The following is a 25,508-nucleotide window of genomic DNA, read 5'->3' on the forward strand; positions in this document are numbered from 1 at the left end:
CGTTGAAGCGCTTGGTGTCCGTGGCAAACGGCTAGCCGTCTTCTCCCGCAGGCTCGGGCAGATATTTTCCTGGAGAGGCAGACAAGCGACCCGGGACGTGAGTCTGCGCGGTCGGGTGTGTTTGTGCGGCGGGCGGGGCTGCAAGTTCGGCCCGGCGGGTCCCGCGGGCGGGCGGCTCGGACGCGGGGAGGCCGCAGGCGCTACCCTGGGCTGGGGCTGCGCTCGCGCCCGTGGATGACTTCGCGCTCTTCGCTCCCCGGGGGCCGAGCACCCGCCCCTTAGCTTCTGTGCCGGGTGGCGGCCTTCTCGCTGGTGGCAGCGCGAGTGCTGTGACGTTACGTGGCTCGAAGAGAGGCCCAGGGAAAAGGCACAGCAAGTGCAAAGCGAGACCCGAGGGAACGCTCAATTTTGTTGGCTTCAGTTATCTCTGAAAACTTTAAGCATAATTTCAACAAATACCGTCAGCAAAATAGCTCGGATTTGTAGTAGTTAATTTTTTTAAACTCCAAAATTTGTGAATTAACACAGTTAAAAAATAAAAAAACCTCCAAATCTGATTTGAGTGTAAGAAGTTAGAGATGCCATGACCCTGTATGTTTATAACTGGATGGTGAAAAGCAATTCAGGTTTTCTCTATGTCAGTGATTTAGGAAAGTGTGGTCTCCAGGTTAGCTTCATTGTCATCTGGGAACTTGTTAGATAGAAATGCAAATTCTCAGTGCCAAGAAACCACACAAACACATTCGACCTAAACTGCAAACTCCTGACTTCTACCCTGTGGTACTTGTAGACTAATACTGAATTTGATTCCGCTGTGCAAGTTAGTCTTGCCTTTCCCATTACACGTGTAAATTTGTTGAAATCAAAGACTTTCGTTTGTGCCACTTTCCACTCCATGACTGACAGTCTCCGTGGAGATCCTGCATTTCCTGCTAGCTCTCTAGTAGCTCCTGTAACAGCCCACTCTTCGTATTTCCCGCTGTATGCAGATATGGATCCAACAGTTTCTCTCCACCCTGAGACCCTGTCCTCACTGAGAAGCCCCTCAGGGTCACTAGCACTTTTGCCCTAGATAGACAGTTTGGGTAGAGCCAGTCTGGGTTCTACCGTTTACTAGCCTAGTGGCCTTGGGCAAGTTACTTGTTTTTTAATCTATAAAATGAAGATAATACGACTCCCAAGAATTTTTTTGAGGCTTAAATGAATGAATACATGTAACAGTGCTTGGCACATAGTAACAAAATATTAGCTATTATATATATTATAATTTTTGATATTATTAGTACCAAAGCCTGAGGCAGATGAGGAAAATAAAAATAGTAGGAAGTGGGGGAGAGAGAGTAGTACCCACTGACAAGTAGTATTAATAGAATGACGCAGGTGCCTCCATTAAATTAAACCAATATAGGATGGTCACATTGCTCCTTAGTGTGGTCTGTGGGCATCACCAGGAACATGTTAGAAGTGCAGAATCTCAGACTCACCTTAGATTTACTGAATCAAAGTCTGTTTTTTAAAACAAGCTCCCCAGTTGGTTTAGATGCAGCTTTTTTTGGAACAAGCATGAGATTAGTTGTAAGATTTCTCAAGGAACTCCAGCCTTAAACCAGTGGCCATAGGGATCTGGCAGGGGAGCTTGAATTTCCAGCTGACTCTGCTATTCTCGCTCACCCACTAGTGGTCCATCATTTCTGCATTGCTAATGTCTAGCCTTGGATAAATCTCTGGTTCTGCTGATCATTATTGGAGAAAGTAACATAGTTGTCAATAGTATGACTTCATGGATGTCACAGGCTTTTCATTCACTTTATCTAATGCCCCCTATGGTGCTTTTTTTTTTTCCCAAATCTCCATCCCCCCATCCCAACCTCTGCACATACAGTGACATTCCTAATGGAGTATTTCTTTGTCCATTTGATATCATATTGATGATATGATTATGATATCATATCATAACATGAACTATGTGAGCTTCTCTTCTTTAGAAATTTTGTCTTCATTGCTCCTCATTCATTTCTATTTATGAAGAAGTGTATAACCTTGTTGCCTATGAAAAACCTTTCCTGTAGCCTTGATTTCATATACCCGCATCTTCTTGGAAACTCTCTTCAGTTTATACACTCCCTTTGTCACCTACGTCTTAACCACTTTGGATTAGGCTTCTCCCTGTTATTCTGTGAAAGTTTAAAAATGGCCAACTAATTAACCAGTCCAATGGCTTTTTTTCAGACTTTATTCTTTTCAGCTTCTCTGAAGTATTTAATATGATTGATTAATAATACCTCTTTCTTAAATTTTTTTTTTTTTTTTAAGGCAAGCACAAGGTGAAGTTTATTGAGTAAAGTAAGATATGTTTGCTACGGACAAAGAATGGACCCCCTGTTGTAACAGGAGGGCTCTGATTATGGTCTGGAGTCCTGTTTTATGTTGCCTAGGCTGGGCCCTCTTTGTGGTTCAAAGGTCACCATCGAACCACTTTGATGGACAGTTGGTAGTTACATAACCTGAGTCTTACTCTTCTTAAAATTAAGCACCTCCTTGGTTTCTACGCATGGCGTTGTTTGGCTTGCCCTGTGTTGCTCTGATCGGTCTTCACTCTCTTCTCCCCAACTCCCTTTTTCTTTTAAAAAAGAAAAGAAAAAAAGTAGGATCTTGCTGGAATACAGTGGTGCAGACATAGCTCACTGCAGCTTCGAACTCCTGGGCTCAAGAGATCTTTCTGCCTCAGCCTCCTGAGTAGCTAGGACTACAGGTGCTCACCACCACACTCAGCTAATTTTTAAATTTTTTGTACAGATGGAGTGTCGTTACCTTGCCCAGGCTGGTCTTGAATTCCTGGCCTCAAGCAATCCTCCTGCTTTGGCCTCTCAAAACCCTGGGATTACAGGCATGAGCCACCACACCTGGCCCTTCCATGGTTTTATTCCTTAGCTGAACTCTAATTTTTAACAATAAAGTATAAAGTTACTCAGTATTTCCGGGTGTCTCCAGAGCATGACAGGACTCTTAGTATTTTGGATTTTACATTTTTAAACACAAAGTTGGGGGGTTTGGGTTTGTTTTTTACTATCAGTGGCTTATCAAATTTATCAATATATTTGATTAATTCCTGTGTTCATCATTTTTCTGTTATTCATACCTTTCCTTACTGTGGTCAAACTTCTTTAGCATATTAGGAGTGTATGGGTTGCAGACTTTTTTAGTCTTTTTAGGTCTGAAGAAATCTGCATTAGTTTGCTAGGGCTGCCATAACACCATTGCAAACTGGATGGCTTAAATAACAAATTTACTTTCTGACAATTCTGGAGGATAGGGTTGGTTTCTTCTGAAGCTGCTCTCCTTGGCTTGTAGGTGGCTTATGTCTTCACATTGTCTTAGCTCTTCTGTGTCTAAATATCCTCCTCTTATAAGGACACCAGTCATATTTGATGGGACAGGCCCATCCTAATGACCACATTTTAACTTAATTACCTTTTTAAAGACCCTGTCTCCAAATCCAGTCACATTCTGAGGTACTGAGAGTTAGGACTTTAACATGAATCTGGGGGGGGATGCAATTTATCCCATAACAATATCTTTTTTTTTTTTTTTTAATTTTAAAGAGATTTATTCTGAGCCAAATTTGAGGACCATGACCAGGAGCCACTCCCAAGAGGCCTTGAGCAAGTGGACTCCCCATAACAATATCTTCGTCTTATGCTCATTTAAAAAACTCTGCTGTTAAATGTGAAATATAATATACACAGAAAAACGTGTAAAATGTAAACGTTTACCTCAGTGAATTATGCAAAGTGAACACCAATGTGACCACCATCCAGGTTAAGAAAGACCATTGCCAGTACCCTAGAAGCCCCCCAGTGCCCTTTCCCTTGTCTCATTTTTGATCTCAGGGAAGTTTGCAGTATTTACCACCAAGTACGGTGCTGGCTGTAGTACTTTATCTGATAAAGTTTTCTTTTATTCCTGGTTTGCTAAGAGTTTTGTTTTAGTCGTGAATGGGTTTATCGTGTTTAATTCTTGATATTTGGGGCCTTCTCTTTTTCTTCATTATTCCGTATTATATAGGTTTATCAATTCTTTTAGTCTTTTCAAAGAACCAACTTTTGGCTTTATCTTTTCTATTTTTGTTTTCTAATTTGTTAATTTTTACTCTTTATTTTTGCATTGAGTCTTTTCACTGGTTCTTTATCAGGCCTCAGGTGGTTTCCTCCCGTGTGTGCTCCAGTCAGTATCTTGCTGAATACTCAGGCAGAACTGTTTTGACACCAATTTTCTGACACAAACTAGGTGTCCTATAATTCATTCGGCTCCAGCTCGACTCTATCACTGCCTGGGGTTAGTGCATACCCCCAAGTTAAGGGCAAGGTCCTTGACAAAACTGCCCCCACTTCAGATGCCAGCTGCAAGTCTTGGGGGCCACCCATACTTCTGAATAACCGGCTGTAGATTTCGGGGTTCCCACAACCCCCTCAGGTTGGATAATTCCCTAGAACAACTCGCAGAACTCACTGAAAACATTATACTTAGAATTTCCTTATGAAAGATACAGATCAGGAACAGCTAAATAGAGGGACACATAGGGCAAGGTCTGTGGGAGAAGTCACAGAGCTTCTACACCCTCTCCTAAAGGAATCCAGGTGTGTCACCTTCCCGGCACATCAATTGTTCATCAACCAGGAAGCAACCAGTACGTAGGTGTGATTGATTAAATCATTGGCCACACGATTGAACTCAGTCTCCAGCCCCTTTCCTACCCTTCTCTCCCAGAAGGTTGGCTAGCTGCTGAGTTCCAATGCTCTAATCACTTTCTTGGTCTTTCTGATGACCAGCCCCATCCTGAACTAGTCTAGGGGCCCACCTTGAGTCATACATTAGCATAACAAAGATATTCATATCACTCAGGAAATTCTAAGCACTTTTGAACCAGGGACAAAGTCCAGGTATCATACTGCAGGAACCCTGTACAGATCTCTGGAGCTGTCTCTATGCACCTTTCTCCTCCTCAGGTCCATCTCCATGACTCAAGGCTTTCTAACTCTTGTCTGAGTTCCGCTTTCCTGTACCCATGGTCAGGAAACTCTCTTAAGGCAGTAAACTGGGGCAGTGGAAGGGCCGTCTATGTTTGTTTCCCATATTTTGGGGACCACTATCATGTTTCCTGGTGTCCAGTGTCTTGAAAACTTGTTCTATATATTTTGTGCAAAATTTTTGCTTATTTAGGCAGGAGGGTAAATATGGTCCCTGTAACTCCGTCTTGGCCAGAAGTAGGAGTTGGGGAAGTGCTTTGGAGTAAGTAGTCTCCTCCTCATCCCCCAGGGATATGTTCCAAGGCCCCCAGTAGATGCCTGACACCTTGGATAGTGCTAAACCCTATATATATTATGTTTTCTCCTGTACGTATATACCTATGATAAAGTTTAACTTATAAACTAGGAACAGTAAGAGATTAGCAGCAATAACTAGTAATAAAATAGAACAATTATAACAATATACTGAAATAAAAGTTATGCACTGTGGCTGGAACTTTTGCAGTTTGAGGTGTGACATCAAAACTAGCATTAATTTCTTTTTCTTTACAATTTCATGGATAGAAGATTTATTCTTACCGTAGATCTTAGCAACCTCATCATATGATGTTTTTTTCTTTCCTTAAGTAGAGAACTTTCACCTTTTCACTTAAAGGAAGCACTTTATAGCTTCTATTTGGCATATCTAAATTGCCAGCCTCATTACTCTTGTGCTTTGGGGCTGTTGTTAAGTAAAAAAAGGGTTACTTGAACACAAGCACTGCCATACTTCGACAGTTGATCTGATAACCCAGATGGCTACTAAGTGACTAACTGGTGGGTAGCCTCTGTGGCTTGGATATGCTGGACAAGGCGATGATTCACGTCCCAGGTCGGGTGGAGGGTGACAGTGAGGGATTTCATCAACACTGCCTAGAGTGGTGTGTAATTTAAAATTTAAAAATTGTTTACTTCTGGAATTTTTCATTTAATATTTTCCGAGTGTGATTAACTGTGGGTAACTGAAACCTCGGAAAGCAAAACTGCAGATGGAGGGACTACTGTATAGAGTTACTGTGTCACTTTAACCCAAAACCTCTACCTGAATTATTCCTTTAACTATTTTTTTTTTTTGGTTTTGGAAACAGGGTCACACTTTGTTGCCTGGACACCAGCGCAGTGGCATGATCATAGCTCACTGCAACCTCATTAAAGCAACATTAAAGCTTTAAAAGCTATGTTCCCCCTTAGTGGGTAGCCTTCTGTGTGGTCATTTAGGGACTTAGGCTCCTTCCATAGTTTGACTGCCCTCGTCTAGGGCTCAGTGTCCTCTGCATTCCCTGGTGGGGTAGAGGAGCTGATGGAGAATTGTCCGTAGGAGGCTTTCATGGGCCAGACCTGGATGTGGTACATATTCTTTCCACTCCTGTTGCATTGACTGGAACTTAATTATATCATGTGAATGTAAGGAAGAGAGGCTGAGACGTACAGTCAACATTTGTCCAGAAATAAGAAATGTACCTGGTGACTTATTAGCTGGTCTTTGCCACATGTAGTAGGGTACTTACAAATTTTTTTAATCTGACCACGTTGCTGCTATCTTACTTCATGCCACCTTCATCTCTCAACTGGGCAGGTTCTCCTAATTAATCTCCTGCTTTTGTTCTTTCATTCCAATTTCCACATAGCAGCCACAGTGATTTTTTTTTTAGAATGTAAACCAGATTCTATCATGTCCCTGCTTAAAACCCTCTAGTGGCTTCCTGTTACACTTAGAGTAACAACCACACTCTTTACTGTGGCCTACCACTCCCCACCTCCTTCCCCACAGCAAGTATAGGAATCTTTATGCTTGCTGTGTCTTCTCTCTGGATGTTCTCCCAGATCTTCCTAAGGTTATCTTATTTTTCTGCTTTAATGTTGTTGTAGTTATCTACTTGCTGTATAACAAACCACCCCAAAGTTGAATGGCTTTAAACCACACTTTTATTATCTCTCCTGAATCTGTGCGTTTATGGGGTTTGATTGTCCTCAGTTGGATATTTCTTTTATTATATATGATGTTGGCTGGGTCACCAAGTTGGTCACCAAGAGATTGGACTGGAGCCACCCAGATAGTTCACTCACATAGCTGGTCATTGATGTTGGCTGCAGGCTGGGTGCTCAGCCTCTCCATGTGGCTTGTCCTTCTTACAAGGTGGCAGCTGGGTTCTATGAGGGGCTATCCCAAGAGCAGGTGTTCTGTATTAGTCAGGGTTCTCCAGAAAGACAACCAATAAGAGAGATGGATGGATGGGTGAGATGGGGGGTTTGTTAGGGGAATTAGCTCATGTGATTGTGGAGGCTGAGATGTCTCATGATAGGCTGTCTGCAAGCTGGAGACCCTGGAATGCCAGTAAGCCTGGTTCAGTGCAAGTCTGAAAGCCTCAGAACCAGGGAAGCTGATGGTGTACTTTTCAGTCTGAGGCTGTAGGCCTAAGAACCTGGGAGTCCACTGGTGTAAATCCTGGAGTCCAAAAGCCAGAGAGCCTGGAGTCCTGATGTCCAAGGGCAGGAGAAGAAAAGTGTCCCTGCTCTAGGAGAGAGACAGGAAATCACCTTTCCTCTGCCTTTTTTGTTGTCTTGGGGCCCCCAGCTGATTGGATGCTGTCTGCCCACACTGAGGGCAGATCTACCACACTTAGTCCGCTGACTCACGAACTGATCTCCCCTGGAAATGCCACATAGACACATCCAGAAGTAATGCTTTACCAGTGCTGTAGGTATTTCTTAGTCCAGTCAAGTTGACACTTAAAATTAACCATCACATGTTCCAAAGGGATAAAGTAGAAGCAGGTAACCTTCTTACAGGCTAGGCCCAGAACCAACACAATATTTTGGTAAAATAGTCACAGGGCCAGCCCAGATTAAGAAGGGGAAATAAACTCTGTCTCTCAGTGGGGGGAGCATGACTAAGAATTTGTGGCCATCTTTAATCTCATCAGAGGCTTTCCCTGAAATACCCAACATCGCCTAATTCATCTGTACCATTGTCTTGCTTTATCTTCTTCTTAGGATTTATCACTATTTCAAATTGTGTGTGTGTGTGTGTGTGTGTGTATATATACACACACACACATATAAATACACACCACTCTTTAAGACCAAGTACCACATCCTTTTTGTACTTCAGCCTCTTTCTTGGGCTCTTTGAATCTAGTTTTTACCTCGTTCTGTACACTTGATGCTAATTTTATCTTCCCACAATGTAGCTCCCACCACTCTTGGTAGTTGTTGGCAGATGAACTTAATCATATGCTTTTTACTTTGGCAGTGTCATCACAACCCACCTCTTCATGTCAACATCCCACCACATCCATCCTTGCATTTACAATTTATGAAGCATACACGTTGCTCTTCTGCCTTTGCCTCCCCTATCTAGCACTCTTAAAATGTTACCCATACTTCAAATTCTGTTTCCCATACCATTCCTCCATGAAGTCTTTCCAGTTTCTTCCAGTCAGATGTCCTTTCTTCATCCTTGGGACCTCTAAAATCCTTTGAGTCCTTGCTACAGCTTTGATCATTTGCATTTGCTGCTTAATAAATATTTACTGAATTTCTTTCACGTGCCAACCACTGGGCTGGATGTTGAGCTTGGGAAGAGAGAGGGGGCAAGATGGAGAGGTCCATGGCAGGGTGACTTCAGGTTTGGGTAAGATGTTACCTTTCCCTAGAGAAGTTCAAATTATAGGGCAGTGGTTTTCTACCTTGGCTGCATGTTGGAACCACCAGGGGGAGTTTTTAAAAATCCCAATGCCTGCGTCCCAACTCCAGAGATTCTGATTTAATTGGTTTGGGATGTGGCTAGAGCATTGGGAGTTTTGGAAGCTCCTAAGGTGGTTCTAATGTGGAGCCAAGGTTGAGAGCTACTGTGCTAATATTAATAGAAGCGACAGACCAATAAATGGCTAATTTCACTCTGTGTTATGCTAGAATAATAAACAGGTCACACAGGGGAACAGAGATGTATTTAATTTAGTCTGGAGTTCAAAGAGAGAGGGTCTTGCACTGTCACCCAGGCTGGAGTGCAGTGGCTTGATCATAGTTCACTGAAGGGTCGAACTCCTGAGCTCAAGTGATCCTCCCCTCTCAGGCTCCCAAGTAGCTAAGACTACAGATATGTGCCACCACGCCTGGCTAATTTTTAATTTTTTTTTTTGTAGAGACAGGGTGTTGTGTTGCCCAGGCTAATCTCAGACCCCTGGCCTCAAGCGATCTTTGGCCTCCCAAAGCCCTGGGATTACAGGCGTGAGCCACCATGCCTTTTATCCATTCATCAGTTGATGAAAATTTAAGTTGTTTCTACCTTTTGGCTATTATGAAAAATGTTGCTATAAACATTCATGTACAAGTTTTTGTGCGGACATATATTTTCATTTCTCTTGGGTATATACCTAGGAATGGAGTTGCTGGGCCACGTGAAAAATATCTATTTTCTTATCTCAACGAGAATATTGTGCATCTGTGTATGTTTTTATATGTGAATACCATTTTACTAATTTTATTAGTTACTATTCATAAAGTGTTTTCTTAACACTAAAAGGAATTAAGTATATTGTATTTATTACAGAAAAATCTATTTTAAAAATACTTATATTTCATTATATGTATTAAACATTTTTTAGCCTTACACAGGATGCTATATTCTTTGCTCCTTTGTGAGTGTCTGTTGCTGATAGCTGGCTATGCTCATGATGATGACTGGATTGACCCCACAGACATGCTTAACTATGATGCTGCTTCAGGAACAATGAGAAAACCTCAGGTATTAAAAAAATGCGTGTGTGTATGAGACCTTATCAGTCCCATGATGGAAATAGTCTACTTATGTTATTGTTTTACACAGAGCTATGAGAGTCATGTATCAATGATTAGCCATTATGTAGAATATTTTCCTGACATTCATAATCTAAGATTATTTCAAACCCACATTGAATTCGAATGTAAAGCCCATTAAGCAGCAAACTAATTTGATTTTAATTCCTAGTACGTACATTTGAGACTTTCACTTTTTTTGTGGTTCACTACAATTGAAGATGTAACCAGCAAAGTCATGAAATGATGAAATCAAAATCTTAGTCTTCATTAACTGAAGGTTATTTTTACAACTGAACAAAGAAAATCTCTCTGGACTTTGTTTTAGGTGAAATATGATACTTCAGAGAAAAAGGATGTCAGTCCTGACTTGTCATATGCTGATGAAATTTCAGAATGTTATCATAAACTTGATTCTTTAACTCATAAGGTTAGATTTTCCTCATTCATAAATTTCATATTATGTTAAATTGCTCTGTTTTTTTGTATTTGCTAATATTATATTTGTTTCTAGTGTTTCTGTGTACGATATGATTTATATACATAAAATTTTTCTTTAGTTACTCTAGCCTTGGTTTCTCTTGAGTTACTCTAGCCTTGGTTTCTCTAATAGTACCTTGTATTCTTGTATTTTTCTGTAATAACATTTATCTCACTATGTTATAATTATTTCTTTACCAGACTGTAAACTTCTTGGTGCAAGGAATATGTTTTATTCATCTTAATTCTCCATCACCTATCACAGTGCTGGGGCATAGTAGACTGTCAACAAATATAGCAAATGAAGAAATGGGCCTATTACCAGCTTAAAAGCATAAGAGTTACTCTTACAAATATAAAGGATTATTAAAATTTAGTGTGTAATAGCTATCATTCCTTCATTTGTCCAATCCCCTTTTTTTTTTTTAATGTGGCTGAAGTAGGGTTTATACTAAAGGAAGTAAGTCAAGGTTAAGAGATTTGAATGTATTCATTATTTGCTGTGGGAACCACCCTCTGTTGGTTGTGTAGGCAGAGTGGACGGATAGCAGTGTAGAGGGGGCCTGGAATGGAGAGCAGGGTGGCAATGAGATCAGCGGGGGTTACAGATGTCCAGCAGTGCTGAAGGCTGAAAATGAGGCAGTGACAGGGGTTGAGGATAAGAGGCAAGTGTTAAACTTTTACAAGGTAGAATAGGCAAATGTGGATGGCTGAGGGAAGGCAGGGATAAGGGATAAGGAAGAGCTAGAGTGAATGGGTGAGGTTCCTAGCTGGAGAGACAGGGAGAGTTTGTTAACTGAGATCCAGAAATATCCCAGTCAAGATCTATAATCACCTGCTTGTGGTTCTTATTATTTTTTTTTTTCTTTTTTTTTTTTTCTTTTTTGAGACAGAGTCTCACTCTGTTGCCCAGGCTAGAGTGAGTGCCGTGGCGTCAGCCTAGCTCACAGCAACCTCAAACTCCTGAGCTCAAGCAATCCTCCTGTCTCAGCCTCCCGAGTAGCTGGGACTACAGGCATGCACCACCATGCCCGGCTAATTTTTTCTATATATATATATTTTTTAGCTGTCCATATAATTTCTTTCTATTTTTAGTAGAGATGGGGTCTCGCTCTTGCTCAGGCTGGTCTCGAACTCCTGAGCTCAAACGATCCGCCCACCTTGGCCTCCCAGAGTGCTAGGATTACAGGCGTGAGCCACCGCGCCCGGCCTGTGGTTCTTATTAAATGTGAGTATTGTCTCACCTAAGTGCTAGCAAAGAAATGCTTAGATAAAATTTGCTTCAGTTTGTGTATCGTGATATAGTGAGCTAGTCTGGTTGCACAGTAAGACATCCAAAAATGCCTTTTTACAGAAATTTTTTATTCCATGTTTTCGACTTTGGTTTAAACACTGTAAAAAACATGATTGGCAAAATGGAGTCTTGAGTTCTTGTTTTTTTTTTTTTTTTTTAAAGTTGTTTCCTTAAGATTTAAAAAATAAAAGGACTTACCTTGCCTGAAAGCAGAGGAAACTGCTGTGTGACTTCTTGAATGTCCTTCTATACTAATGTGCTGTTCAATTACTGTCATGTTTATCAACTGAAGCCCATTTCAGTGCTCAACTCAACTGATGGCTCACACCCGGTTAAAATGCGCGTTGTCACAAAGTTATTTTAATGCTTGGGAACTATCTACTGCCTTCAGCCAGCAACTTGACCGCTGTGGTTGGTGGTGGTGGAGCCAAGTTCAGAGAGAGTCTGCTCTGATGCAGAATTACATACTGAGGGGTCACCATGTGTAGGATACTCTGGAGAAGCTATGGTTCCTGCCTTCCTGGGGATTCCATATAGTATGGGATGATTAATTGCTGATAAAAAAATTAATGAAAGGCCAAAAGTAATAGGCACATGTAAGAAATTCTTTGCTGTGTCCTTCATTTCATCTTCTGGCTTTATCTTGTCTGTATTTCTCCATCTCTTTGTCTCCATGTGTATTTATCCTTTCTTCCCTCCCTTCCCTCCTCCTTTTCTCTTGTTAAATCGATGCTTTGGAATTAGAAAGCAGCAAATTAGTCCAGATGCTCTGTTTGTGGATGTCTGCCTCCTTGCTTCATGATCTTCAGCTTTAAAATTGCTGAAAGTCAACAGAAAAACTTCCAGGTCAGGACTAAGTACTGGACATGTGTTTTTTATTTGTTGCCTACTTGCCCTTTTCAAAGAGAACACATGGGAGATAGGCAAACTATACACTGTAATGTAGCTGATAAATGCAAGCTTGATAAAAACAATTAGCTCCTTACCTTGATTTTGATGGCACCATTAAGCTAAAAGCTTGACCCCTACATTAAACTTTGATGCTAACTAGTGTTGAATTTATTGTATGATTACAGATTGATGAGTGTGAAAAGAAAAAGAGGAAAGACTGTGAGAGTCAAAGCAATCCTGTTTTTAGGAGATACTTAAATAAGATTTTAATTGAAGCTGGAAAGCTTGGACTTGTGAGTATCTGATGGTGTGTTATTAATCTGTAAAGTGGATATTTCATTAATTTCAAATTGTATAAAGAAGTGGTAAAGCATCATTATGCTTTAACAGAGACTACCTGACTCACTTTTTTTTTTTTTTTATTTATTTACCAAAAGCTATGCAGACAGGATTAAAGGTACTAGCCTGCTTTTCGATGGTTTGGTGGAAGGCAATCAGTGCAGACCACTTCTTCTTTTTCTTACAGTTTGTGGGGATTTACTTACGTAACCCTGTGCCCTGCTTTACTACTTAACTGAGGTGAGGAGGTAGGGTGATAATTCTGTCCTGACCCTACTTCTTATTTTCTACCATTTCCATACTTTCTTAGTCATCTAATGTAAGATAATTATACATTGAGGAAAAGAAAAAATGTGTTTTAGGTAGTTTTTTTCTCCTTGCTGTTTACTTTGGCAAGTGTTGCTTTACACAATTGTGTATCATGTGCATATTGTTCATAATTAATGTTAAAATTTCCATTTTTTAGAGTACTATTTTCACTTTTGGGAGTGAAAGCATCAAGGAAACTTATACCTCAGTAACTTACAACATTTATAAAGCTCGTTTAAAAGCTCATAGATTTTTTTCTTTTTCCTATTGTGCGTGCTACCAGAATTGGTCTAGAGAGTCAGAGGCCAGACTTTTGTTTTGGTCTGGCCGTTAGCCCCAACCACCAGAAGCAGTCACAGTCAGATCCCTGAAAATGAAGGGCTCTTGCATCAACTGAAGGCAGGTTGGTGGAACTTGCTAGACTCCTATCTTCTTGGTACAGTAACAAATGACCAAAAGGGAAAGGAGTGTTAGATGGGTAATTTAGTAAACCACTTTATTCTGGAAGTGTAAAAGCAGATGTTCTCATATGTACATCCTCTAATTTGAGTCTGATAGCTGTGTGCAGGTTGGAAAAGAACCTAGATGAGGGAACAGATGGAGCCAGAAATACTCAAGATGGAAATGCTTGGCAATACTTAGTTCCTGATTTTTAAAAAATATTTATCAATATTAATCAATAGCTACTTTAATGGTTACTGATATTATGTGACGTTTTGGTTTTTCCCATTTTATATTTACCTTTTTCTATCTGTATTTACTCTTGTAAAAGAAAAACGAATTTTCTCTTACTTGTATCAACTGATTAATGAATGCAAAATGTTGTTTACAGTGATTTTCCTAAGCTGAACTCACACTAATGGTTATGAGTATCATGTATTCATGGAAACCCATTATTTTGTTACTTTTTGAGATCCCTTTTGGTTTTCTTGTTTGAACTACTGCAAATTTTAGGCTATCTGAAAACTGGCAGCAAATGAAAAGTCAAAAAGTGAATCATAAAATAAAGATATACAGTTGATCCTCATTATTTGCAGATTCCAAATTTATTAATTTACCTCCTCATTAAAGTTTCTTTGTAACCTCAAAATCAGAATACTCAGGGTGTTCTTGTGGTCATTCTTGGACATGTGCAGAGTGCCAAAAAATGTGTTGCCTGATACACCAGCTGAGGGTGGAACAAGGCAATTGAAACTCTACTTTCTTGTTTTGGCTTTCAAACTGCAAACAAGTGCCATTTTTGTGGTCTATTTTTTTCTGCTTTTTTGTGGGGAGGGTGGTGACTTTGTTGTCTAAAATGGCCCCCAAATGTAGTGCTGAACTGCCATCTAGTGTTCCTTTTTTTTTTTTTTTTTTTTTAAACTCAGAGAACCTAGATTAATAGACTTCTAGTGTTCCTAAGTGTAAGAAGGCTGTAAAATGCCTTACAGAGAAAATACGTGTGTTAGATAGGCTTCATTCAGGTGTGAGTTACAGGACTGTTGGCCGTGCGGTCATTGTTATTGAATCAACAATATATATATTTAATAAGTTGTCCTTTAACAGAAACATACAGAACACGCATAAAACAAGGTTATGTATTGATTAGTTTTTGAAAATATTATGAACCAGAGGTTTTCAGGAGCCAAACCCTATATTTTCTGTAGGGGTAGTGATTCCGTACTTGCTAATTAGTGTCTGAGGTAACTTTATAGAATATAACTACTGCAAATAGCAAGAATCATAAATTTTTAGTAAAATTTGTAGTAATTTTTAAATGTTTTTCACATGTATCATCTTTGGTTTTCATGTTGGCCTATGAGATAGAGAAGTGGATATTCTTATATGTATGAAATATTGCATACTAATTACATATTAATATTTAGTTACAAATTGGCTTTCGTTTTTAAAATGCTTAATGTAATTATAAAATTATCTTTCTGTTGTTTGTTTTTTTGGTAAATTTAATTTAGCCTGATGAAAGCAAAGACGCTATGCATTATGATGCTGAGATTATCCTTAAAAGACAAACGTTGTTAGAAATACAGAAGTTTCTTAGTGGAGAAGACTGGAAACCAGGTGCCTTGGATGATGTACTGAGTGATATTTTAATTAATTTTAAGTTTCATGATTTTGAAACATGGAAGTGGCGATTTGAAGATTCCTTTGGAGTGGATCCGTATAGTGTGTTAATGGTAAGATGGATGAGGGCAACATGGTTAAGTTTCTCTTTTAAAATACTTTGAAAACTCCGCCATAATTACGTTAAGAACCTGTACTAAGTCACTCATACTGTATTGATGAGCAAGCGGCATAGTTATACAAATGACTTTGTATATTTGAGTCCAGTTCTTTTGTTTTGAGTGGCCACTAGTGTTTTATGGTGGGAGGACAGCTTATAGTGACTGATTTCTGCCTTCTGTTTTTGAGGTACTTCTGTGTCTGCTCTGCATCGTGGTATTAGTAGCTACCGAGCTCTGGACATACGTACGTTGGTACACCCAGTTGAGACGTGTTTTGATCATCAGTTTCCTCTTCAGTTTGGGATGGAATTGGATGTATTTATATAAGGTATTAAAAGGTGGAGGGTTTTAAAATTTTAAAGCATTAATTCATAATAAAAGAAGACTATAACCCATTTAGAGCAATCTTTTTAGTAAAGTGTTCTTTTCTTATAATTACTTATAAAGAAGGCAATTGTAGTTAGTTCTTTATCCTTACTTGTTGCACTAAGACTATCCTTTTCCATGAGCTGAAAATAGGTACTCTTTAAAACTAATGTTTTTTTTTTTTCCTATTAAAAAATTTTAAGCAATCTGGTTTAGATGAATGGTAAAGACACACTGAACTCTAGGGCTTTTTGGATGTGTAGGCATAACCTTTCATTAACACCCTCTCATGGTTCCCTTTTGGTGTTGGTCAGCTAGCTTTTGCACAGCATCAGGCCGAAGTTGCCAAGATGGAGCCATTAAACAATGTGTGTGCTGAAAAGATGGATTGGACTGGAAGTATTTGGGGTAAGGCATTTGTTCACTTGGCCTTATTTTGAATAGAATTTCTAAAAATGAGAGAATATATTAGTAATTACAAGAAAAGTGATAAAATGCCAGAGGAGGCTTTCTATGATGGAATCTTTAATATCAGAAGAACATGCAAGAAGAGTCTTAGGGTTTAAAACCAGTGACTTTTTGTGTTCATGTAAAATCACAGGGAAGGAATAGAAATTGTATACATGTTGGGTCTCATATTACATCTTCCTCCATTAGACTGTGAAGGATCCTGTGCTCATTTTTGTTCTTCTAGTCCTTAGCACAGTGTTTAGCACATTCTAGGTCCTCAACAGAAGTTTATTAAAGAAGTGAATGAAAGTATATATGAATTAATATCTATCTTAGATTTAATCTCCTTGTATCAGCTTATCAAATTTTATGTTGTAGCTTTACTGTACTTTTTTTTTTTTAACTAAGGGAAAAATTTTGTTTTTTATTCTTTCAGATTTTATAAATATTTTCACTGATGTTGACTGCCTTTGGTTGTGTATATCTAGCAATGGGAATAGTTTGCTAATGTTCAAAGACACTTTATAAATGCAAGTCCGTTATGACTGACAAAATAGAAACTCAGTAGATTTTATAAGTGGGTTCCAAAATTAATGTTTCTTTGAAAAAAGTTTCTTAAAAAGCCAATTCAGCTTTGCTTCTTGGCTTCAGGGACAACGAAATGCCTCCTCTAGCTCAGGTTAGTTTCCGAAGGAGATAACTGTAGATTCACAAGCAGTTGTAAGAAATAATACATAGAGAGCCTGTGTACGCTTTCCCTACTTTGCCCCAATGATAGCATCTTACACAACTGTGATAGTATAATATCAGAGCCAGGATATTGACTTTGATACAATGCACCAATCTTATTTAGATTTCCCAAGTTTTACCTATACTCATTTGTATGTGTAAAAAACTGCTTTTAATTATTTACATTTTAGACATTTTTATAAGATATAATTTTTATATCTGCATAAGACTTGTATAATTTGAATGGGTTTTTAAAATAAACATGACTTTGGACATGGAATGAAAATTTTCAAAATCAGCATTACAGAGAATCTAACTGTAAAACAATAAAACAATTTAAAATTGATTGGTGGGTGGTCAATGAGGGTCAAAACCACAATATTGTCTTTTTTTTTTTTTTTTTTATGATTCAGTATTTTATCTGTTTGTTTCTCTAAATAGAGTGGTTTAGAAGTTCATGGACCTATAAGGATGACCCATGCCAAAAATACTATGAGCTTTTATTAGTCAACCCTATTTGGTTGGTCCCACCAACAAAGGTAAATATAGCATATTTTTTGTAAAAATTACTTATACAAAGTAAGACAAAAATTCCTTGTATTTCTAAAAAAATTTTGTGTTTTTAGGGTCATTTTGCTAATAATTTTTGTTCTAGAAAAAATACTTCCCTTATGCAGTGATTTTTCACGTTAAAAGTGCCATATGGGCCGGGCGTGGTGGCTCACGCCTGTAATCCTAGCACTCTGGGAGGCCGAGGTGGGCGGATCATTTGAGCTCAGGAGTTCGAGACCAGCCTGAGCAAGAGCGAGACCCCATCTCTACTAAAAATAGAAAGAAATTATATGGACAGCTAAAAAATATATATAGAAAAAATTAGCCGGGCATGGTGGTGCATGCCTGTAGTCCCAGCTACTCGGGAGGCTGAGACAGGAGGATCGCTTGAGCTCAGGAGTTTGAGGTTGCTGTGAGCTAGGCTGACGCCATGGCACTCACTCTAGCCTGGGCAACAGAGTGAGACTCTGTCTCAAAAAAAAAAAAAAAAAAAAAAAAGTGCCATATGACAGCATTTTAATTTGTACCATAATTTCAGCCTCGGGGCACAGTGAATTTTGACTCATTCTATGTGCCCCAGTCCTTTGAGGAAAAAATTAAGTTGCTTTTATTTCTTGTTATAGGCACTGGCAGTTACATTCACCAACTTTGTAACAGAGCCACTGAAGCACATTGGAAAAGGAGCTGGTGAATTTATTAAAGCACTCATGAAGGAGATTCCAGCGTTACTTCACATTCCTGTGCTGATAATTATAGCATTAGCTGTCTTGGTTAGTATATTAGCACTGTCAATATTTAACAGGATTTACAGAAAAAAAGGCAATTCTAAAATTATTAGGCTTCTTTGATATTGTAAGTCAGGCTAAGTTATGCTTACTGGAATGAGGAGGTGATTTTTGTTTTAATTTTTGGAGACAGGATCTCACTCTGTCACCCAGGCTGGAGTGCAGGGGCAGGATCATAGCTCACTGCAGCCTCAAGTTTGTGGATTCAAGTGATCCTCCTGCATCAGCCTTCCTGTGATGTTTAAGTGATACAGATTTATTTATACTTACATGTATATTACTCTAATTAAGGAAGTGGTTCTCTAGTTTGTAGATGTCATAGCAGTGATTTAGAATAATAATCTCTTTTTAAAAGTTGTTCTTTAAACTTAGTGAATTAATATACAGGAAGTGGCCGGGTGCGGTGGCTCACGCCTGTAATCCTAGCACTCTGGGAGGCCAAGGCAGGAGGATCGTTTGAGCTCAGGAGTTCGAGACCAGCCTGAGCAAGAGTGAGACCCCATCTCTACTAAAAATAGGAAGAAATTAGCTGAACAACTAAAAATATATAGAAAAAATTAGCCGGGCATGGTGATGCATGCCTGTAGTCCCAGCTACTCGGGAGGCTGAGGCAGGAGGATTGCTTGAGCCCAGGAGTTTGAGGTTGCCATGAGCTAAGTTGACGCCACGGCACTCTGGCCTCTAGCACAGGTAACAGAGTAAGACTCTGCCTGGAAAAAAAAAAAACCACGGGAAGTTGATTACTTCCTCTTTGAGAAAGGGGGCTTTCTTATTTCAGTCTGAGTTTTTGCAGCACTGAGAAGGTAAGAGCATTGGGTTTAACACAGAATCAGAAAGGGACATGGAAGAAGGTGAGTATACTGAGAAATATTAATATTAATAGTTTGGGGGATCCAGAAGCAGACATTTATTAAGAAGAAATATTACTTGTCATTCATCCATGGTCTTTTCAGCTTCTTTGTTGTAGATGTTTTTAGCTATTACCCAAATAAAGTAGTTGTTACATAAAACAAAAAGAACTTCAGATCTGCCATGGGAAATTCTCCTCCCTAAGGATACAAAATTCACTATGCTTTATTATAATAACTTTGAAATTCTTCCATTTTGGTTTTGTTTTCTTGCTTGTGATTACAGGATTCAATGGGTTAAAGGTATGATTTTGTTAGGTAACACTAGTTACATAGTAGTAGTTTAATCTCTGAAACTGAAATTATAAGGAAAAGCTCCATCATCTCTTTTTGTATCTGCTCCCTAGGAAAAGTTTTGCTCTTTGACTTCTGCTGCTTCTGTTTTCAAATAGTAGTGTATCTCTAGTACAGAGATTTTCAAACTTTTTGTTCTCAGGACCCCTTTACATTCTTAAAAATTGAAGACCACAAAGAGGTTTTGTTTATGGGGATTATATATTACATATATATAAAATATATATTATGTTATATCAATATTTATCATATTAGGAATTAAAACAGAAATTTAAAAAATGTAAGCACTATTTACAGCACACATCCCCTGAATCCTCACAGAGTGGATGTCACTTTAGCCTCTGGAGGACTCCACTGCACACTGAGAGGACAGTGAAGAAGACAGATAATGTCTTTGTATTATGAGAAGTTTTGGCCTCACAGATCCCCTGAAAGAGTCTCAGGGATCCCTCCCAGGGGTCCCCAGGCCACACTTTGAGAATGTTGTGGCCCAATTATAGAACGGGGGATGAACACATAAATATATATATAAAGAAATACACAGACACACAAAGACGGTACAAGACTGTAGTGCCGAAAGTACTAGTCGTTTTATTTTTATACTTTCTGCCCCGCAGCTACTTTCTGGTGTGTGACTTTTTTTGATGTCTTGAGGTAACTTGTTCTATTCGTTAAGGGCGATTGCTCAAGGGAGGTGAATGTTTGCATCTCAGCCTCTTGATCTCATCACTGCATGTAGACAATGAAACGCCTTGGCTTGCGTGTAAGACTACAGGCCCTTGGCTATCAGTCCTAGGGAACGGGTTGTATGTTTAACTGGCCGTGTCCGGACCTGTTGATCTCTGGCCTTAAGAAGCACGTCCAGTTTTACTGACTCTGGGCAAAAAGCAATTTCTTGCCTAGGGGCAGCCCCTACAGAGAACTGTTGCCAACTTTTTCTCATAGAATGTGAATCGAAACCTGTTGAATTTTAGCTGTAGCTTAATCCAAGTTTGTATTTGTAAAAAGTACACCTATAGGATAATGATGTAGAACTTTAAATAATTTTAAGCATTTGCCTTATATGATGGGTATGAATATAGAAACATGAACAATTATCAGACAGCTAGAACCTTCTAATTTAAATTTCTAGGCTTCAGCCTGCCATTGTTATAATTCAATCAAAATGTGTCCAGCTGATTAAAATGTCTATTAATACTATTAAGTATTAACTGAATGGTTTTTAAATTTGATTAATCCAAAGAAGAGGTCTCTAATGAAAAGAGCTAAATCAACATGTTGATGCCCATAAATGCCACAAGTTAAATTTCTTAATTTTGTTAGCACCCTGAAAAAAACACCTCATAACTTTTCATTATAATTCAGCCATTAAGTCCTCAGGAAAGTGTATTTATTTTCCTTACAGGGTTTCTGCTATGGTGCCGGAAAATCAGTTCATGTGCTAAGACATTTAGGTGGTCCTGAGAGAGAACCTCCCCAGGCACTCCAGCCAGGTGACAGAAGATGGCAGAAGGAAATTGATTATAGACCCCATGGTGGAGCAGGTGATGCAGATTTCTATTATAGGGGCCAAATTGAGCGAGGCCCTTATGACAAAACATATGAGGGTAGAAGAGATGTTTTGAGAGAGAGAGATGTTGACTTGAGATTTCAGACTGGCAACAAGAGCCCTGAAGTGCTCCGGGCATTTGATTTACCAGACGCAGAGGCACGAGAGCATCCCGAGGTGGTACCCAGTGTAAGTCAGCACCTGTTTATTTTGCTGTCCCTTCGTACTAGGCCTAAATGCTTCCTATAGAGCTTTTGATAAGTATTTTTAATCTTTTACCTTTCACTGTTAATTATATCACGATTAATGTAATTAATCTCTCTCTCTCTTCCCCCTTCTGGTCAAAAGTTAGTCCAGCTTCCTCAGAAGAAATGGAATGAGATTTAATTTTTATGTTAAATGTTATTTAATGGTAGTTTGTTAGAACAGATGGTGATTCATACGAAATTTCATAGGAAGCTGACAAATGAGCATGACTGAAATTTCTATCTTTGAAGAGATCAGAGGAGGCCTCACTGAAGGCCCAGAGCCCTGGGGAACTAGCAGAAGAGCCCTGAAGGCTTAGCTAGATGGAAGAGAGGGGTTGGGAGGATTTAAAAACCTTGCATTCCCCAATCTTCTATATCATTGGTTGGTTAGACTGTACTTTTAACCTGCAGAATGGTGCATTTTTCACCATTATTGGTCTTTTAAAGGGACCTTTCCATTTCTGTTTGAGAGAGGAATTTGTATTGTTATTTGCAAAGTTTAAGTTGCAACTGTAAACCTTTGAGAAACAGTTATGAGCATATAATCGAATCTAGGAAATTACAGAAAATATAGCATCTTTTCCCATAGAATTCCTTATAAAGATAAACATATCTACGTGTATCTAGAAAACCTTAAGATGCTCCTTCCAGCTTTTATAGTTGATAGTTACCTGTCACTCATCTCAGAGCTCTTCCAGTGACTTCCTACCTCCCACGTAGGGAAAGCCAGTTATCGCAGTGGCTTAGGGCCCTCCTCAGTAGGCCCTTTTCCCACATCCACTACCTTACTGGTCATCTCCTGCTCACTCTGCTTCAGCCACAAGGGCTCCTGACTGTTCCTTGAACTCAGAGCCGTTATACTTGCTGTACACTCTGTCCAGAATGTTCTTCAGCCATGTATCATATGGTACTTTTTTTTAGACTTTTAGTCATGTCACCTTTTCAGACCACCCTAATTTAAACTGCAGTCCAACCCTACCAACCCACCCACTTCCAGCACTTCATCTCTTTTCTCTTTTTCTGCATAGCCCTTCATTCAACAAATGATGTTATACTTTCTTTAATTTGTTGCCTGATTCTCTCCCAAACCTAAATGTAAGTTCCAGTGTGAGTAGTTTTTGTATTTTATTCCTGCTGTATCCCTAACACCTAGAACTCAGTATGTGCTCAGGAATTATTTGTCAAATGGATTATTCTCACCAATCAAGAGGAATTAGCAATACTGGTCACCAATCCTTTTGACCCCTTCTAAGGTGGGCCACTAAGACCACCTAGCATATCCTAAGTGTTCCCACTCCTCCACGTACAGTTCTGTGAGGCTTAATAACATTTATATAGGCCGGGCGTGGTGGCTCACACCCGTAATCCTAGCACTCTGGGAGGCCGAGGCGGCTGGATCGTTTGAGCTCAGGAGTTCAAGACAAGCCTGAGCAAGAGCGAGACCCCCGTCTCTACTAAAAATAGAAAGAAATTATATGGATAACTAAAAATATATACAGAAAAAATTTAGCCAGGCATGGTGGCGCATGCCTGTAGTCCCAGCTACTTGGGAGGCTGAGGCAGGAGGATTGCTTGAGCCCAGGAGTTTGAGGTTGCTGTGAGCTAAGCTAACGCCATGGCACTCTACCCGGGCAACAGAGTGAGACTCTGTTTCAAAAAAATAAATAAATAAATAACATTTATATAATTATAATCCAGCATTGGAACCAGAATTTTAAAGAGTTTGGAGCTAGCTTCAACCAATTTGGGTAGGAAGTTGTTAGATATGTTTGATAACTAAAACTCCACATTACCTCAAACAGTTAATTCTGTACTTTATAGCCTAAATCACCTATTTTGGATACAAAGCCCAAAGAGATTGGTGAAATCCCAGGAGAAAGCATACCGACTGAAAGCAGCAAGTCTGCTAAGCCTGCTTCTGACCAGGAGGTACCAGGGAATATAGAAGGTTCACCTGCAGCGGAAAAGGCCCAGCTCAAGACTGAAGCCAAAGGCAGCCCAGAGGAAGGCGGTACTCACAGCTCAGCAAGAACTGCTGCTGGGCCATGTGGAAAGGATCCGGTCGGCAGCCCCTGTGGCTAGAGGAACACAGACACGAGTGACAGCTCTAAAGTCTTTGGATTTTGTAAAGTATACTCTTAACAACTCTATTCACTCTTTATGAATATTCTGATATTTACTACAAAGGTGCCAACTTAAACATTAACATTTTTACTGACAATCTGAATTAACAAACACATGTATGTATATAAAAGCTTTTGTTTAATTCCATCTTCTCTTTGATATATACATCTCATAAAGTTTTAAAGTGTTAATTTTAGAACATGGTCTCATAGAATTTATATTTTAAGATGAACATACGGCACACTTCACTGAGTCTGGATAGTGAAGGAAGCTGGTTTGAATTAGGGGACATTGAAAAAGAAATTTTATAGTTTATAGGCATTTGTAGGAACCAGCTAACCAAAGTGTGTGTTGCCTAGTGGAAGTCCTATAATACCTACTTTAGTTAACTGAATAATTTGTTCTGCATTGGACTCAAAGTGTTTCCAATGTGATAGGTACTCAAAAACTATTTTTAGGAAGAATCCACTATAGTTGTTTACCCTCTTTATGCACTCCAGCATCTTAATTCAGCCGTGGAGTACACATTACCAGCATCGGTAGGACTGACACCTCCATATATCTCTGTTTAGGCCACCCATGGATCACTGCACCTTTCTAGTTTCATCTCTCCTGCAGCTATTACTGGGCCTGCTTCCTTATTGTCCCTTTTACTTTATGTTTAGCTAAGACAGAACTGAAGATTGCTCGGGGACTTTAGATATCATAGCTTGTTACATCAGTAATCTCAATGTTACTTAGTAGACTTGGAGAATGGCTTTATTCTTTCCCCCACCAAATGAAGTGCACAGGCTTTTGTAGGACCAGTTTTCCTTGTTGCTCAGAATCGTAGCGGTTGAGACTATTAGATATTACCATATCTTATATTATTGCAAACCATATTGTCTTGGCCATGTGAAGTTCTAAATTTTAGAGAGCTAAACATAGAAAAGAATACAATGGTAAGGAAAGCAGAGTAGGATGTTTTCCTTAACCACACACAGGTCATCATCAACATTTTTAGTCTTTTTCATTTTAAAAAGCATTCATCATTTTAAACCTTTTTAAAAAGCAATTTATTAATTTTGCACATGTCCCTAGCTAGCAGATTTCACATACATCATGTGTCCTGTGTTTTAACCATATTGACACTAGAAGCCATGTTCAGCTGCTTACTAAAAGTGATACCAGTCAGGAATAAATTCTTAAAATTTTCACGCAGGCATTTGTTTCAGAAAATGTATTCAAAGCATTTGCTTTTTGATTTTTTTTTTTTTAATGAAATGCAGAATACCCATTTTTGGCTCCCAGAAGTGTTACTTAGGTGCCTGTAACAATTTAATTTTACATGTTAATATTCTAGTTTAATTTTACAAACATGTATAGCATCTCATCAGAAAGATAATCATTTTTTCCAAGAAGCACATAGGATTTTATATTTTTTTAACACAGCAGGCATATAACAAATGAAATAATGACAGGATGCCTGCAGTTTAGGATAGATGTGTGAACACTGATGTATGTAAAGTAGTCCTCTCTGGGGACTAGACCCGTTCGTGGTGATGGGTGAATATGCTCCCAAGGTGGGAGTTGTCCTCTGAGTTGTGATCTGATTCTGGAGAGAAATGTCTCAGGTGATCGACTGTACTGTGAGAGTAGAATTAATGCTGCTTGCACTCCTGACTGCTTTGAATCAATCCAAAAATGAGTTCTTTTTTAAAATCTTTAAATAAAATTTCATCTTTGCATTCTTTCATTACAGATATCCGTTTGGGGATGAAATCTACTTTGACAGCTAGCAAGGCAACATGCTACTGCTGTTGAGTGATGACAGCAATTCAGGGAAGACTGTATTAAAAGCAAATTGAACTTACCAAGGCCAGTTGATTACCAGAAAAGACATAAGGCTTGTTTATTGAATAGCCAATATTTGTCATTAAAATTAAGGCTTATAGTTGAGAAGCTTTCAGGAAAATGAGAAAGCAGTTAAAACAGGGATAGACAGCTGTTAAAAGCAGTTTTTAAATGGAATGGATAATGCAGGGTCTAAGAACCACTGTATACACAAAATAAACTTATTTTTACATTATTGTGATTTGGTATGTAGCCTTTGCTTATTGAATTTT

The 25,508-nt window shown here is 39.0% G+C and overlaps 1 protein-coding gene across 4 annotated transcripts; it reads left to right on the forward strand.

Moving 5' to 3' along the window:
- Positions 1-25,419, forward strand: CLCC1 (chloride channel CLIC like 1). Of its 4 annotated transcripts, XM_069479059.1 has the most exons (12): positions 1-97; positions 9,674-9,813; positions 10,192-10,293; positions 12,714-12,821; positions 15,129-15,350; positions 15,586-15,726; positions 16,079-16,172; positions 17,385-17,482; positions 18,119-18,265; positions 20,888-21,220; positions 23,101-23,404; positions 25,145-25,419. In XM_069479059.1, the coding sequence occupies exons 2-11, from the start codon at positions 9,685-9,687 to the stop codon at positions 23,359-23,361; spliced, it is 1,635 nt and encodes a 544-aa protein (XP_069335160.1). In that variant the 5' UTR covers positions 1-97; positions 9,674-9,684; the 3' UTR covers positions 23,362-23,404; positions 25,145-25,419. The 4 variants fall into 4 exon arrangements, with proteins under 4 accessions (XP_069335160.1, XP_069335162.1, XP_069335161.1 ...); XM_069479061.1 differs by having other exon boundaries at positions 15,279-15,350; positions 23,101-25,419; XM_069479058.1 differs by lacking the exon at positions 1-97 and adding an exon at positions 103-115 and having other exon boundaries at positions 23,101-25,419.
- The last annotated feature ends 89 nt before the right edge of the window (positions 25,420-25,508 follow it).

The sequence above is a fragment of the Eulemur rufifrons genome, chromosome 8 (assembly GCF_041146395.1).
Source record: "Eulemur rufifrons isolate Redbay chromosome 8, OSU_ERuf_1, whole genome shotgun sequence".
Taxonomy (NCBI): domain Eukaryota; kingdom Metazoa; phylum Chordata; class Mammalia; order Primates; family Lemuridae; genus Eulemur; species Eulemur rufifrons.